The 18782-nt window shown below is 36.4% G+C and overlaps 1 protein-coding gene across 4 annotated transcripts in view; it reads right to left on the minus strand.

Annotated features, from left to right (window-relative positions):
* Positions 1 to 617: 617 nt before the first annotated feature.
* Positions 618 to 18782, minus strand: part of csnk1g1 (casein kinase 1, gamma 1) — a 100989-nt gene continuing 82824 nt past the window's right edge. For 2 of the 4 annotated variants that reach the window (XM_079810383.1, XM_079810381.1), the window contains 3 exons: positions 17525 to 17631; positions 6078 to 6101; positions 879 to 3200 (listed from right to left, as the gene is read on the minus strand). In XM_079810383.1, coding sequence (XP_079666509.1) covers positions 3146 to 3200; positions 6078 to 6101; positions 17525 to 17631 — 186 coding nt within the window. In that variant the 3' untranslated portion in view covers positions 879 to 3145. Of the gene's footprint in view, positions 3201 to 6077; positions 6102 to 17524; positions 17632 to 18782 lie in introns of all 4 variants that reach the window. The other 2 variants (XM_079810382.1, XM_079810384.1) reach the window with 2 other exon arrangements.

Here is an 18782-nt window from a genome sequence, read left to right on the forward strand (position 1 = left end):
ATAGTCAGAATTATGAGATAGTCAGAATTATGAAATATAAAGTCAGAATTGTGTGATATAAATTCAGAATTATGAGATATATAGTCAGAATTATGAAATATAAAGTCAGTTATAATATAGTCAGAATTATGAAATATTAAGTCAGAATTATGAGATATATAGTCAGAATTATGAGATAGTCAGAATTATGAAATATAAAGTCAGAATTGTGTGATATAAATTCAGAATTATGAGATATATAGTCAGAATTATGAAATATAAAGTCAGTTATAATATAGTCAGAATTATGAAATATTAAGTCAGAATTAAGAGATATAAAATTCTGTTTCTGAGAAAAAAAGTTGCATAATAACTTTATAACTTGCAGTTCCGAGTATTTTTCTCAGAATTGTGATATAAACTTGCAACTGCGAGTTATAAAGTCAGAATTATGATATAAAATTGCAATTCTGAGAAAACACATCGCAATTGCGAGATATAAAGTCAGGATTGCAATTTCATATCTCAACTCTGACTTTATATCATGCAATTATGAGAAAAAAAAGTCCGATTTTCGAAATGTTAACTGTCAGAATTGCGAGATAAAAAGTCGCGTTACCTTTTTAAATTTTTTGATTCTGCGGCGGGAACAAGCTCCCACATTTCTGGGCCTTGAAAGTCAAAAGTTTGTGTCTATGGAGGGTCAGAAACCGCTCAGACTTCATCAGAAACATCTTCATTTGTGTTCCGAAGACGAACGAAGGTCTTCCGCGCTTGAAACGACACAAGGGTGAGGAATTCATGACAGAAATGCCATTTTTGGGTGAACTATCCCTTTAAAAGTGACCAGAACCGTGATACAAAAGCAAAGGGAATGAATGGAACACAAACACGTCTCGGAATGTTTCATAGAATAATTGTATTTCTAAACCTCAGATCCATAACCGTAAGGATACCATCTTTATTAAAACCAAAAGGTACATATATTTAAAAAAAAAAAAGGGGACAATTGAAGATGAAAGATGGCTTGATATAACCATCACCTTGCAGTTGACAAGAGAGCCAGTAGTCATCATTATGATCGCATTACCCATGATTCCAGTAATGAGGAAGAAGCTCTCGCCATCCCTCAAACGACTTCACATAGCATATCAGCGTGATTTCAGTGTCTAATGTAGTGTCTTTTTCAGCCAGCAGATGGCGCCTTAAATCCCAAAAGCACAGTGGGACTAGCATCCTGATCCATAAATCCATTCCGTTTACATCCGCAAAACAATTCCCAAGGCCTTTGGACATCAATCAAGGGGTTAAATCCTGCAACAAAACGAAACATACTTCTTCGATAGCAAGCAGTGCACATCCAGAAATACTAAATCATCTTCCGACTCTAGCGAGGCACGTAATACATAGAGAAGAACGTTAAATAAAAAGGTCGAGCGGAGTATCATTCAAGTACTTTTCACAGAATAATTTAGACCCAGAGTGACTCGCGTCCCAGTGGATAAGCATGAGGAAAAAACCTATTAAATAACCGTCACATCGGACACACATTTAGTCCCTAATAACTCGAAATGGCGTATTCGAACGCAAACCGTGGAAATCGTTCCGGGTCAGTGAGAGCTCAGCTACTATTTACACGTTTACCGAGTCGAGAGGTGGAATCTGTGGCGTCTATTTGGTCCAACACGGGCATCTCATCCATCCATCCGTCAGCTCTCGGAGATTCTTCAAGCGGCCCAGTTTACCCCCGTTCCGTATGAAAGATGAGTTCAGAGGTCAGTAGGATGCAGTAAACAAGGGCGCGGCGAAACTCTAGTGCAGTCACACACACTCGCCTATGGCTTCTCTCTCAACTTCTGTACGGTGATCGAACGGAAAAATAAAATAATAGTTATATAATTTATCTTACATTAATTCACATTTACTATACATCGCGAAATAAAAACACGGATTTTTAATGCTGTGAATAGGTGAACGGTGAAAAAACCAACATCACGACCAGACTGAGATTAGCGATTTTCAGAAGTAAATAAAAAAAGACGACGACAAAGCTACAGTAATCATTTCACATGTAACCCAATTTAATTCCCGCGCTCGGGGGAAAGGACCGCCTCATCCATGCAAGAGGTCAAGGGCTGCCCCGTATAATTGACAAAAACGGGTCAATGTTTTCCGGTGACTCGAATCCCCTGGAGCGAAGCTTCGGGTCGGAGGAATTTCACCACGGACAGAGTTAAGGCATACAATCGAGATGTTTCGCTCACTACCGTAAAGTCTACGCCTACTAAAACAAGCGGCTCTGCGACCCACAAGCCACTCTGGCACACGGTTATTCTCGTCCTGAATAATTCGCAGTTTTCAGGCATAAACAAAAACATCTAGCCGTTCGTGGGAGTAATAAGTGACTACATGGACAGAAAGATACAAAAAGCGCAGAGGGAAAGTCTTACTGGCCACCTCAGCCAATAGAAAAGCAGCCAGCCGAACGTCAAAGCGACACGATATCGTAGTAACAGGAGAAGAAAGCAGCATGATTGGCTGGTGGGTTGAAGTGGGAGGAGTGCTTTAGAACAAGCAGCTTAAATACTAGTCAGTGGAGCGACGAGCGCCACCGCTTATGTCACACAAGTTCACGTGTAAAGGCCGGCTAGCGTCGTCGCGACGGTTATTCGTTTTGCGCGTCGCTCCGATAGAAACGACGAAGAAATCTGCTAGTCATATTCTAAGGCTTCGACCACTTCCCTGGCAGCGTGAGAACCAACAATCAGCCACCAAATACACAAACGAACATTTAAAGAGGGTTACGTGAAAACGGAAAAACAAAAGCCGACGTCTGTGGTTCGTGCGCCGGCGCGACCAAATTGGTCTCTCGCCCTCCCTCGGACACATTTGGAGAGCGCGAAAGAAGCAAAACAGCAAATGAAGTGCAGTGCTGTTCCAGTGCTTTGAGATCCGTAGCTTTGTGTGGAGATCCAGTCCGAGGACGAGGCCTGTCGCTGCCTAAATCAAGACGTGGAAGAAACGAAAACAAAACAAAGACAATCCTCTTGGTTTTCATCGGCCCCCTATTCATCTGTGGAGGGCTTGGCTGTTGTCGTCGTCTTGTGAAATTTCTTTATTTGAACGCTTTAAAAACAACCAAAGGAACGGATTGCGCCGGAGAGGCTCATTTGTGCCGGGGCGTGTTCTTCTTCCTCTTCCTCTTGAAGAAACAGCAGCACCTGCGGACGAAGAACAGAGGAACGGTCAGACGATTGGCTGATTTCTCGCAAAGAAGCATCTGCCCTCTCTAGCTACACATGCGCAGTCAGTATGTAGCTGCCTTAGACATGTGGGTTATGCTACATATTGTCAGCGCTGCGTTAGCATAGTCGCACCAACCCTAAATGCTGCATTTGAAAAAAACAAACAAAAGGAAACTTACACGACATTTACGGTTCGTTAAAAGCAACAGAATGTTAAACGGCAACAACACGACAGAATGGGTCGGGAGAAACAAGGCACATGCAGTGGAAGAGAACAGCTCCAGACTGACACATTGAAAAGTGAGAGACTTCACTGAACGTGTTTCTGAAGGACGCAAGCGGTCGCGTGCTGTAGCGTTTGGGTTCGTTGCTGAGGAGTCAAACTGAACCCAGAACAGTGCCCTGCAAACACATGCAGATCCTTCACCGAGGTACTACACTGACATTACAGTCGCTGGTTTGTTGTTGACATAGCTGTTGACGTAAATTTTTACGAGCGATGATTTTATTTAGAGGTTTGTTTAAAAAAAATTCGGGATATTTAAACTTGCCTGGTAGATTATGACCATTTTAATTATGATTATATTAGAAAAATACATTTAAATTTAAACATAAAAAAAATATATATATATAATAGAAAATAATAAAATAAAATACATTTAAATTTAAACATAAAATAATAAAATAAAATACATTTAAATTTAAACATAAAATAAAAAATAATATAATAGAAAATAATGAAATAAAATACATTTAAATTTACACATAAAATAAAAAAAGAATATAATAGAATAAAATAAAATGCATTTAAATTGAAACAAAAAATAAAAGAATATAATAAAATAGAAAATAATAAAATACATTTAATTTAAACAAAATATAATAAAATTTACAAAAATTATCAAATAAAACAATATAAAAAATCTGCCGAGTCATCCGAAACATTGTTTAGGTAATGCCCAGGACTTTTTGTTGATATGAAATTTAGTTTAAAAAAATGTATATATATAGACAAAAAAAATATATATATAAAATTTGCCATTGTAAATTTGTCAAATAAGAGACACTATAAAAACAAATTAAATATAAATAAAATAAAAACAAAATTAATAAAAAAAATAAATAAAAAAAAAATAATAATAATAATAAAGGATGCCAATGACTTTGTTAATATGAAATTTAGTTTGGAAAAAACATTTACAATTTAAAAAAGAATATCTGGACAAAATATAAAATTTGCTATTGTTGGGTTGGTAAATTAGTAAAATAAGAGATGGTTAATTATGAATAAAAATAAATAAATAATAATATAAATAAAATAAAAGTTATTATTAATAATAATAATGTCATCTGAAACATTGTTTAGGTAATTTCAGGATGCCTAGGACTTTGTTGATATGAAAGTTAGTTTGGAAAAAACGTATATATCCAGAAAAAAATTATTATATAATTATATATATATATATATATATATATATATATATATATATAATTATATATATATATATATATATAATTATATATATATATATATATATATATATATATATATATATATATATATATATATATATATATATATATATATATATATATATATATATATATATATATATATATATATATATATATATATATATATATATATATCAAATTTGCCATTGTAAATTAGTCAAATAAGAGACACTATAAAAACATAAAATATAAATAAAATAAAAACAATAAATTAATAAAAAATTATTAAAAAATATATATAATAATAATAATAATAATATTATTATTATAGGATGCCAATGACTTTGTTAATTATGAATAAAAAAGAAAAAATACATGAAAATAATATAAATTAAAATATATATATTAATAATAATAATAATGTCATCTGAAACATTGTTCAGATAATTTCAGGATGCCAAGAACTTTTTGTTGATATGAAATGTTTCGAAAAAAATAAAAATAGTTTAGCAATATGCCGTCAATAACGCTCAAACAAATTTATGGCTGTGCAACTTCAGAAACTGAATCAGATTTAAGAATTAAAAGAGTTTTGATTGTGTCAGTCAATCAGATCAAAGAAATGACACCGTTTAATGTTATAAAATACCCAGAAAAAATATTACATTTGCCATTGTACGGTTTGTAAATTAGTAGAATTAGAAATTGTTAATTATGACCATATTAAAAAAAAAAAATTGTAAAATAATATAAATGAATAAGTTATCACTTTATTTTAAGATGTCCATGTTAAAGTGTAATTATCCATTTAATGAACAGGTAATATTAATTAACTACATGTACTTACTATAAGGTTAGGTTTGGTTTAGTTGCATGTAATTATGTATAATTTAGACTTACTACTACAGTAACTACATGTAACAAGGACACTGTAGAATAAAGTGTTACCAATTAATATGTGGAGATGCTGCCAATAAACCTGGCTGTGCAAAAATGAATGAATAAATCAAAATAATCAGAATTAATTCAACCAGTCAGATCAAGCATGTGCCATAATGCTGTGGTATAAATCTGAGATTCAGTCAAGGGTCTGCATATTTCCGTAAGGCACTGAATATGTGCGTTAGAGACCTCGACATCCTCATTGTATCATTGGGTTTCTGGAAGTAAGACTTCTCATCGACCTCCAATCAACTTTAGGGTATTTCAGCCTCTCAAATCAGACTTTATGAGCGGACAGACCTCCCTCTTTCGGTTTGAATCTCTCAGATTGTGACTAGCTACATTAGCCTACAACTGTGTTAGTAGATCTTGGTGTGAGCATCGCGATCTCTATGGCCACAGTCTAGGCTGGTCCACTCCCCTTGGGTTTGATGTGGACTGGAGAGAGGGACTCACCACAGGTTGAGCATTTTCACGCAGCTACAGAAGAGTGTGAAAAGAGAAAAGACAGAGATTATTACACAGAGGTGAGACGATGAGACAAACCTAATGCTGGCGACAGGAAGACACAAACAGAGAGAGAGAGAGAGAGAGACAGACTCAGGGGATAACATAGATCTAGAACATCTACTCAATTCAAGCTGGCTTTATCAACTCATATCATAATAGGCATTTGCAGTATCCATGTTGGTTTAATTGTAAAACAGATGGCAAAAAGAAGAATGGGAGAAAAAAGGGAAGAGAAGGGGATTGGAGAGATGTAGTGTCGTCCTCAGCTCACCAGCCCACTAGTCAATGTGTAAAAAATGAAGCCAAGAGCCTAAAGATGCAACCATGGTATAATAATCAATATAGTCACAGCCTTGTGTGGCTTATGTATAGTTCATATAGTAAGCAAAGTAGTCTCCAAGCAAACCCAGGTCACTTTTAAATATACACAAATCACATTTTTTTAGCACAATTAAAACCTTTAGTAAACCAGATGATGAGGCAAAACATTATAGTCACAGGCTAATATTGTTGATCTTCTCCTAACAAGGCCACATATTAAGTGCTTATATATTTCGTTCTCGTAATCAACATGTTGGATGCAGGAGAAATGGGCAGGAATGAAGATCTGAGCGACTTTAGGCCAAATTATGGCAAGACGACTGGGTCAGAGTATCTCTGAAACATGGAGAGGCTTGAGAATTCTCTAGTTCTGTTTTGAACACATTTAATGACTTTTTTTTTGATGGATTTGAATATATATTTTAAAAAAAAAATCTCAAAAATACTATTTATTATAAAGTTTTAGATTATTTTTTTGTTTGTTAGAAATATAGTGAATTTGTGTTTTTTCTGCAGATTTCCCCATTCATTTCCTATGGTGGTCATTTTTGACCGAAGAGCACAAGTGGGAGTATTTTTTTTACGACCACTTAGCATGCTCGAATCATGCCCTCGATTTTTTGTGTGTGTTTACATACCTAATGCTAGAAAAATCACCAAGTTTCATATCATTCTGATGAAGCTGTGATTTTTAAAAATGCAAAATGTGGTTCATAGGTTCAGTTTTTCATAGGTGTGTGCGTGAGTGGATGTGTCAATATCACACTCTTGATGTTTTAGAGTGTCATCCCTTTACTGCTGTGCACTTTTTTCAGCATTGTGGCTGATTTGTAGATTGTACACACACAAATTCTCTGAACTAGAACTAGTTCATGCTGGTGGAAAAGGGGTAAAAAAAAAAGGACCAACAGCATATTAGGCAGGTGATCATAATGTTTTATCTCATCAGTGTGTCTGTTAATTATAATTAAGGCCAAAAATTATTAATATTTCTTATTTTATGACCTGGCCATTCACCCATTAATGCGGCATTCAACAGGTTCTGACAGTTTTATAGCTTCAAACGCAACACCTCCAATCCGATAAACCAAAAGCTATCAGTTTATAACACTATTTTACATTTGCCACTCAGTAATGATAATCTATGCATGGTGATATATAGAGATTAGATGCTAATGGCAGATTATGGTAACACCCTATACACTGTGCTTTAAAGATTTAACAACTTTAACAGTTGTGTTGGGACAGAAAATGGAACGGTTGATCACAAAGGAAAAGTTCATCGTATGGTGTAACAACCTTAAGACCAAACGGTCTCACTTCCTCCTCTACTTCTATACTAAACAATGCATGACCTGGTATCCAGACACTTTAAGCCAAGAATGTGATGCCCTCGTTCTACTCATCTGACACTTGTGCTTGACGATCCTCCTTTTTAGATTAACTATCCATTTAAATGTAACATTGTAGAGGCAAAAGCTTTGATTCAAGTGGCAGTGTTGCACCATCACAGCCTCGATCTTTCAATAATGATACGCAACAATGATAAAGCAGGTATTCAGGAAAACAAGAAAAAGCAGAGGAGAAAGACATCAGAGAGATCTCTAGAAGAGCGAACATTAATCCTGCGTGATAACCATGACGACCTTGTGTGTTTGTGCCATCCTGTGAATTGATGAACGCCGCGCTGTCTGTGCCAGCATCAATAAATCAAAGACAGACGGCTTTCTAAGATATCAAAGACCTACAAGAGTAAGTGTTTAAAATGATCAGACAGGACGTTTTATATGACTGAAACTCAAATGCACATCAGGCGCTGTAGAGGAAAAGGAAACTAAAGAGTCTAATCCAATTTAAACAGGCAAACTAACAGGCCGTAGACATTATGGCAATGTGTGTTTCCATGCTGGACAAATTCTAAGAGTGTAGAAAAGCGTTGATGTTAAAAATTATACACTACCGGTCAATAGTTTGGAATATTTACTTCCTTTTTTTCTTTTTTATACAAATCTCTTCTGCTCACCAAGGCTACATAAAAAAAAACAAAAAAAAAACAGTGAAACATAGGCAATTGACCCTTCGCTACAGTGTTAAAGGAACTGTATGTAAGAAATGTATTTCAATTAATCATAAAATGGCCCTGATATTAGCCTGGATGCCAGCCGAATTTAGCCCCGCCCACAAAATGTTTTGCTCGGGCAATTCGGTCTGGACTCGCTCCATAGAGGAGGAATTATGCCCGAACAGAAACTGTTCGGACCAATGAAATTGTCAGGGCGGGCTTTAGACGATGATGGACAGATGATCAACAGTAACGTAATCATCCACGTCATCGAAGGCTCTTGGGTTGAATTTGCTCTTATCCTAAACGGAGAACTTGTTCGTGTATGCGTTCACCTTCACTATTTCTCTCAGAAACGATGATCGTGTTGGTAAGTACTCTGTGTATCCTTAAATTATTTTATTACTGGCAAAGATCGTTTACACTCATCTTTTTCTTGTAACGTTACTTAATCCAGCGTGCGTGCAGACAGGGTTTCCAAGTGTTTTTGCAATGTCGCGCACAATTGCTACTCAAAACTTTATCCCAAAACAATAACTTTCCAGGGGGTTCTCCGGAAAAAAATGGCGTTTGGTTGGCAAAATATGTTATTTTGGCAAGGTTGCCTGCTAAAATTCGCATTCCTGGGTTTATATAATCACATAATTGGGGTCGCTTCAACCGCGGACATGGAGAAAAACACGGACTTGGCAACAGTGCAGTTGAGTTCTGTTGACATTTGACAACTAACGTTACGCGTCGCTCCGTTGCTCTGATTGGTTGTGGGTCTATCCAATTGAGGTCTTTCCTGGCTCGGTTGAAACACGCCCCATAATCAAAGCTCAATGGAGCGGTACCAGACTCAAATTCTGACTAGAATTGAGTATGGCCACGCCAGGCTACCCTGATATGTCACTAGACATTAAGAAATCATGTTAATTTCAAACACTTATATCACTGACAACAGTTGTCAGGCCAAGATATTGTCATTTTAAAAGTGAAGTTGCAGCCCTCAACTGATGTTGATGTTGACATGTTGTGTTTTGGCCTGAAGCGCCACCCTCCGCCTATCTACCAATCACGAAGTCAGTAGTGTTTCTGCATTCGGGTTGCCAGCTCTGCTCAGTTACCACAGCTGCAGCTACAAACTTTTTGGATAAACAATGTCTAACTTTACGAAACCTAAACGGCCTCGTTATGAATCAGAAAAACGTCGTGACAGTGTCCGAGATAAAACAAGGATTTGTTTAAGAGATGCCTTTGAAAGATGGAGACGGCTGAAAACGGAGAATAATTTGAAGACTGATGCCAACGTTGCTAATTTTCTCCTGGACAGGTAAGGTTCATCTATGTTTGGCTAACTTGTACTTAATGTAAATGGACATTTCAAATATTCATGACAGTCGAACAAAGTTATGCATGTTCGTGCAAAGTAACGTTAGGTTAGCGCAGATGGAGGAGGTGGGTCATTGAATTGAAAAGGTAACGTTAAGGAATTGTTTGGTAAATAAAAACGGCGAGTCGTCATTGCTAACATTAGTAATGCATTATCAGAGCCCGTTTCTCTGTCATTATGCTGAGACGCTGAGGAAAACAACATTAGCACGCCTATATATGGCACTGTGAAAACGTATTTGAGACTGTAGCCTAACGTTACCTCAGTAAAAATTATTCCTCATTCGTTCTTCGCATATATAGTGGACAAAACATGCTGCAAGTGGACCTGTATGACCATTGCTAATGTTATTTAGCTTTGCTGTAATTTTACTATAGTATTTTTTCATGTGGGAATGAACTGTCACATACGAGCGTTCATATTTACGATTATATTTGGCTTATCGCCATTAGTAAATTTTTGCGATTCATAATTACTTCACAAAACATCGCTCTTGAAGCATAAAGATAATTAACAGAATTATGCTCCTTTAATTTCGTTGACGGATAATTTTCGTCAACAACCTTTTTCACTGAAAATGAGACGATAACTAAACAAAAACTAGTGTTGGATGACAAAAACTATGACAAAAACTTACTGTCATTTTCGTCAACAAATAAAAACGAGACGTAAATGTTAGGGAGGGACGATTAGGGAAGAGATCCAGTCAGAACTGATGTCCTGTGAAACAGATGCGCACATTTGAGCTGATCTAACCGCTGGAAAACACACGGCCTACAGGCTCACACACCCCCAATCCAGCGCTTCAGAGCGGCTCACAATCAATAAATAACACACATTTATGCCAGGCAATTGTTTATGAACTAATGCTGATGAATAATGACTGTTTACTTTATGATGTTTATATAGTAATGTGTTTTAGACGGTTGTAACAATGCATTTATCTGCCTCATCTGAACTTGAATGAGCTCCTGCAACTGCAATAGTAAGGCGCATTTCAAAATAAGAGTCCCAGTGTATTTCAAGCTTGTTTATAATTAAGAGTCACGCATTATATATTCGTTTGTGCTTACACAATAAACTGTATTTAATTTAATTCCCATTTAATTCATAGTCAGGAGGAAAGACCAGTATTTGACACATATTCAATAAAGTATCAGAGTTATAATAGTTCACTAAAACCCATTTAAAAAAATCTTCATTTCTTGAAATTAAATAATTGTTAACTGAAATTAAAAAAAAATAATAAACAAACCTAGCTTTAGCTTAACCTGATACGGCCTACTAACTAAAACAGAAATATAAAGTTATAAAAACTATATAGATGTTTTAAAAAAATTAAATTCGCTCCATTTCGTGTATTTTTAATGTCACAACCGACTGTCACTTGAACTGACATTTTGTTTATGTGATGCTTAAATGCTTAATGTATTACAATTTAACTAAACTCATTAGATTTTAGGAGATTAAAACTACTGTACATTTAGTCGACTAAAATCTTATATTTAGTCGACTAAACCTAGACTAAAACTAAAAACAATTCAGGTGACTAAAATACAACTTAAACTAAATCAAAATTTGCTGTCAAAATTAACACTGCTTCGCTAAGCCACAGTCTGAAAACCGCCACAGGCCAATCGTGGCTTAGCAACCACCGTAACTAGGCTCGGAAGGTCTGTCAAGCGTTCGAGCGAGGGATTTTTTCGCTTCCCCAAACCTAAAACCTGTTCCTCAATTTGTGCGTTTCCCATTTGAATGGTCAGCGTATGAGGCTGTTGCTGGGACCTATAGGCTTTAGCTTCAATTTTGATTAAATTATTCTCTAATCGGTTGCGTATGTCATGGATATATCCCTCGAATGCAAACTGCAATCCCTTTTGTCTTGCTCTCTCAGATATTTCACCTGTAAATTACTAAATGATCTCCTTGGGAATGTCTGACACCGGCGCATGCATACTGTAATAGACGTGCCAGGCGCGAAAGCTCGTCAGGCGTAGCAACAGTAACTAAGGAGGGCGGGGCTTAGCGAAGGGCTATTTTAAAGTAACTGTTTTCTGTTTGATTATATTGTAAAATGTAATTTATTCCTGTGATGTAAAGCTGAATTTTCAGCATCATTACTACAGTCTTCAGTGTCACATGATCCTTCACAAATCATTCTGCTGCTCAAATTACATTTTGCTTAATATTGTTGCTTAATATTTCGCTGCTTATATTCAGATACACTGTACTCAAAAGTTTGGGTTAAGAAATAATAATACTATTCATAAATTAAACAGTTAATATTCAGCAAGAATGCGTTAAATTGATCAAAAGTCACAGTAAAGACATTTGATTGGTTAAATATTTTTATTTCAAATAAATGCTGTCATTTAGAAACTTTATATTCAAAGAATCCTGCTAAAAAAAATTATTGTAGTTTACACAAAAAATATTAAGCAAAAACGAATAATTGGTGCTAATTATTGAGAACATATTAGAACTTTCTATCATATTTTAACCCTTAATCGCCCCTCAAGTAGGGTTTACGTTTGAGTCCCTTGGGGTCAGATAGACCCCAAACTTTTACAGAGCGATTGCATAAGGAAATATAATTTTTTTACATGGAAAACTATATATCATTTTTTTTATTTACTTCTCAACTATACATTTATGCTGTGTTTTTGTGGGTATTTGGTAGTTTTTTACCTATTTGCTGCACAAATACCTAACTATGTCATAAATTGGCTCATTAAAAAAAAAAATTTTTATGAAAAAATCACTTGAATGATGATCTTAAATAAATATTAATAGTTTTTGGACATTGCTCTATGTGTTAGGGATAGAATACCGCCATCTGTAGGTTTGTGGAAAAACTTTAGGAATTATAGTTAAAGAGAAAGAGAGTGCAATGACCACATTATCCAATAGAGGTCCATAGGGAAGTTATGCAAAAGTTAAGCTGCCTTTCATCTTTCTTTTATTTGCCCTTTTCCATCTCTTTCTCATGATTGTTCCATGTTGCATTTGTGCTCTAGTATTTGTCCTTCATTTATGTATGGAATTTTTTCAGATTTATGCCAGTTTTGTTGATTTTATTTGCCAGTTTCTATAAAAATGCTCTCTGTTGCAGTCACACACATGTGTGTGTTTGTGTGTACGTGTGTGTGTATGAGATAGAAAGTTCGTTCTACTTTGTGTTTATGCTCTAGGACCAGACCTTGATATAAATGTGGAAATTTTCAGATTTATACTGGATTTAGTAAAAAAAAAATTGACAAAAAAAGTGATTTTTTTTTTATTTTTTACACTTTCCCATTCATTTTCAATGTGGGGTCAATCTGACCCGAGGGACTTAAACTGTACATTTTTTTACACGCCTTTAGAACAACCAAATCAAGCCCAGATTTTTTGTGCATGTTTAGATAGATTATTTAGGAAAAGTCACAGAGTCTCATGGCCCTGAGATGAAGGGAACACTTTTAAAAAATGGAGGAAAAGTCCAGTGGGGTCAGCTGGACCCCAAGGGACGATTAAGGGTTAAAGTCTCCCTGTAGTCAATAATTGTATCCCTTAAAACTCATCTATGATCACCAAAATATTCATGCCTTAAAATAGCTCGAGTGTAACTACACCCTTGCTTCATCAAGTATCCAGATCTATGAATATGCAAATGAGCCCCACCTCCACTCACTCGCATCTACAGGCATGTCTACAACTCAATGCATTAGGCCGGCTACACACTGCAAGCGTGGCTTTTCTGTGTCTTTGCTGCTGCTAGGTGACGTAGTGGAAGGCCTATACTTCATGTTAAACATAAATATATAGCCTACTGATTAGGGTTGGGAATCGTGAGAAATTTTCCGGTTCTGGTTCCGCCTAACGATTCCGGTTCCGATTCCGGTTCCATTAAAATTATTAAACTAATAGTGGTAACGGAAAAAGGCACAATACGCAACTCAAACAATCCATTTTGTGTTTATTACTTGCTCTAAAATTAATTTACAGGTTGGCAATGTCAAAAAAGTCCTGTACTGTACATATATTACAGTATTAATTAAACCATGCTCGCAACACATTGTTTTTCAAATGAACACCTCTGAAATTGTCTTATTACATTTTATCTCTCTGTCTCTGAATAAAACCAAGTTATAAATTATATTTATTAGTTATATTTATTAATTAGTTGTATATTAATTTAATAGTAATTCAGTTATTCAGTGAACTTGTAAATAATAAATTGCAATTCAGCATTACAAAGGTAATTGTGCCTAAACGATTACCTAAACCATGGTGACTCAACGGTTGACTATATATATATATATATAAGCCTTTGACTATAGATCTGGTATAAGCCCTGTGGCACTCTGTGCTGTAGCAAATGTTTTGTCAAATTGCTAGTGCAGCCTCCTTTGCATGTTATTAACTTTTCACATGTGTTACATTTTGCTTCATTATCATTCATTCTTTGGAAATGAATCCATACTTGTGACTTTCTCTTCGCCATGCTGGTGGTCAACGAGAAAATACCTGACGCAAAACCGTGAATGTGTAGCGCGAGGGCTTTCAGTGCTGAACTGCGTTGCACTCCTGGTCTGGAAGCGGCAGGCAATGTAATTAATATTCATGATGAGGTGAGCGAGGGTTGCCAGGTTTTCACAACAAAACACGCACAATTGCTACTCAAAACTAGCCCAATTGCGTTTCAGGGGGGCTTCTCCGGTAAAATTCGCATTTCCGGGGCTAAATATCACATAATTGGGGTCGCTTCAACCCGCGGACATGAAACACAGCCCGCGACAACAGTGTTTAAGTAGCCCAATTCAGCGGGAAAACCACGGACTTGGCAACACTGGCTGTCACTCGCTATTAAAGGATACGCTTCCAGCGCTTCGCACACACATTGCACCAGAACCGTTTTCGGAACCGAAACTCAGGAATTTCGCACGGTTCTGGTATTTTTAAAAAATCATCTGCATAAGAACCGGTTCTCGGTTCCCAACCCTACTACTGATACAGTAAAGACAACTTCGGCAGTATTGACGGCCAAATAGGCAACAGAATATTTCGTTCTGTATTGATAGGTGCAATATTTGAAAATCGATAATTATTTAAAAAAAAATACAATTATATCTGCATTTATGTCAAAATCTAGAGACTTTCAAACATCAAATGTCATTTATTTATATGTATGTGTGTCAAAATGACAAACATCTTTTCCTATTCTATTTTGCCTGTTCTATTCTATTTTTCCAATTTCTATTACTTGCGTGTCGAGTGAAAAATAGGCATTGGTTCCATTTCTAGCATGCACGCGTTTTCTGCACGACTCGAGCCGCGCCTGAAACGCACGTGTAACGCAGGCAGTGTGCAAGCTCTAACCTGTTAACATGGGAGCCGAAATAAAAACGGACACACCACGCAGCTGAGACTCTTTGTTCTTTAAACATTGTTCTTTAACTTGTAAGAATACACATTTAAGTGCTGTCAAGTTATTAACGAAATCAATTTAAAGCTACACTGTGTGATATTTTCCCCCATCTAGTGGTGAAAAGGTATATGACCATCCAGAGAATATTAGTTTCTGTTCCTCTCAATTCCGATTTCGTTTTAACTCCTACGGTGGCCGATTTAGTCCAAGATTAACATGGCTTCCAGTTCGACCTCGTCCACATTCGACACGGCGCCATCGAGTGTTAAAATGCGAAAGGCGAAGCTTGAATTCACGGGTATGTCCCTCTTTGGCTAATGTACTTTCAAGATGGAGGGGCAACATGGCGACCGGCATTCAAACCCCTCACCCGTAGGTATTTTCAATGGCATATTATAAACTTACGAGAATACTTTATTACTTGAAAGAAGTAAATATACATTAATGAGCACATATATTTTTGAAAGAACCAAGTGTTTTTAGCTAAGAATAAACTAAAAAAGTTACACAGTGTAGCTTTAAGTAATAATAACTCCTACAATATAATTTTTAAAAAATCTTTTTATTCATTGATGTCCCGGCTGTGTCGATGACTGATTTAGTCATGTTCAGGAACGGTTAAACAGAACTATATTAATATTATTATTACTGGTAAAGTTATCGCGTACCGGACATTTTCTCACATGCACACACACGACGCACACACACACCTGTGCAACTGTCATTGTACTGTAGCCTACGTCAGCGTTGCATTATTATCTCGTCCCATCTCACCAACAGTTTAATACTCGCACATCCAAACGTAGTCACAGAAGGGCCTCATCTTCTTTCCGTTCACATGAACGTAGTCGCATCCTCTCAAACTGCCCAATGAATCACTCAATTTTCATTGGCTACCTGCCAATGTGGCAAAAATCTACCCGATTTTTCATATCAACAGATAAATATAGTGGGATAACCGGCTTCTCTTGAGACTCCCCTGCTTCAGAGAATAGTTAAAGGGTTAGTTCACCCAAAAATGAAAATTCTGTCATTAATTACTCACCCTCATGTCGTTGGACACCCGTAAGTCCTCCGTTCATATTCGGAACACAAACGAAGATATTTTAGTTGAAAGCTGATGCTGAGAAAGGCTTCAGATAGGCCTCCATTGGCATTCAGTACATTTACTCTCCCAAGACCCATAAAAGGCACTTAAAACGTCGTTACAAAGTCCATCTCACCACAGTGGCTCTACAATAATCTTACGATGCGACGACAATAGTTTTTGTGCGCAAAAAAAAAATCAAAATAACACCTTTATCCAACTTGTTCTCGACTTCCGTGTGTGCCTCCACGACGCATGCGCGAGAATATGACGCAGATCCGCCGTTCGGACACATGACCCAGAAGCGATTTGTTTACAAGCAGAGGAAGACGCGAGTGTCTAAGCTGTTGAATTCTACATTGATCGTGCTTTAGGTCTCGGCGTAGTTCTCAAAATGGGGCTTAAGTGTGCATTTCATGGATTCCCGAACGCCGGCGCTACGTCATATTCTCGCGCATGCGTCGTGGAGGCACACACAGAAGACAAGAACAAGTTGGAAAAAGGTGTTATTTTGATTTTTTTTTGCGCACAAAAACTATTGTCGTCGCATCGTAAAATTATTTTAGAGCCACTGTGGTGAGATGGACTTTGTAACGACGTTTTAAGTGCCTTTTATGGATCTTGGAAGTGTCAATGTACTGAATGCCAATGGAGGCCTATCTGAAGCCTTTCTCAGCATCAGCTTTACACTAAAATATCTTCATTTGTGTTCTGAAGATGAACGGAGGTCTTACGGGTGTCCAACGACATGAGGGTGAGTAATTAATGACAGAATTTTCATTTTTGGGTGAACTAACCCTTTAATGATATGCTAAAGCCCCGCCCACACGTTGATTCTCACCACAGGGGTGTTTTAAACTGTATTTTTGATCAAATAAATGCAGCCTTGATGACTTATTTCAGAAACATTTTGACCGGTAGTGTATGCTACACAATTCAAATCGAAAAAGTACCAATTAAAAAGAAAGGAAGATTCAAAAATGGATGATTTTACCCAATATAATGTTGTATTACACACCTTCGGTACACAGAGCACTACAGGGGATCAGATGGGAATATGGACCAGTGAGGGCAAGGGTGAGCTCATGTGCTAAAGGACAGTGTGTGTCTAAACCTGTGAGAAGCCATGTGCACATACTTGGCCTCATCCACCACCTCCACCTCTGCCTGCGCTGTGATTGGTGCGTTCGAGTGGGCCGCCAGCGGGTCATCAGCGTTCAGTTCACCATTAGTTGAGCTCACCACCTGTGGTGTTAGAAAAGAAAGATCTAATTACCATGTGGCCTCATTATAATAAGGTTATTTTAATGACATATTTCAGACTAAATGTGTATCTGAGCAAGTAACTACTCGAGCATAGTAATGAGGAAAATCACTTACTACTAACACTAGAACTGATCAAATATTCCTGGTTAAATAGATATAACAATAGATTATAAGATATAATCTATTGATTATAAGATATATAGATAGAATAGTAGATATAAGATGCAAATAGATGTATACAGTAACGCATTAACAAAGGAAAAAATATATAGGGCCATTTATAGCAATGCTGTGCGTTCTCATGAGTCAATTAAACTAAAATTATATAGACAAAAATTAACTAAAATTGAGTGAAAACAGAAAATATATATAAAATAACTATAATAGTATATCAATGATACTAAAATGGCACTTGTTTATAGTATACTAAAGTATTGAACATTTAAATGTAATACCACTTGCTTTAATATTTTGTCATCTAATATATTTTATATAATTTTCCACAATGTAATTAATGAAGAAGCCATCTAAATAAGACTGTCACCAGTCGCTTCTGAGGCGTCTACTGTATAAAAGTGAAGCAAGCGGTGTAAGATTGTGAATCTGTGCATTTGTTGCGTTTCAGATGCATTGAATAGAGTGCATTAGTGCCCGCCTACTTTTTCAGCGGTGTTGGTTCCGGAAGTATCTTTTCCATTCATTTCTCCCATAGGGATTTAAAAAGAAGTCTTCGTCAAAGCATTATAAGCCATGAACCAAGCCACTATAAGGAGAATCACAACACTACAAACTTTGATTTGAAGCATAATATTTGAAAAATCGGACAAAAACACGACATGAAGCACTGCGAATGACAATCAAAAAAACAATGATGCAGAAATATAAAACTACTCATTTAAAAATGTGGTAGTTAAGGGTCCAGTTCTCACTATTAACTAGTTGCTTATTATCATGCATATTAATATGATATTGGCTGTTTATTAGCAGAGGTGTAAACTGAAACAACGTGACAAAACACACGCAAGTATGATCCAAATGTTTAAATGTCACGTTTGTTGACCATCTAGCCTATTTGTATTATTTTATATCCAGATGGACGCTTTTTGAAGAGGCGTATTTGAAGCTAGTGA

Source organism: Gobio gobio (genome assembly GCF_949357685.1).
Source record: "Gobio gobio genome assembly, chromosome: 2".
Taxonomy (NCBI): Eukaryota; Metazoa; Chordata; class Actinopteri; order Cypriniformes; family Gobionidae; genus Gobio; species Gobio gobio.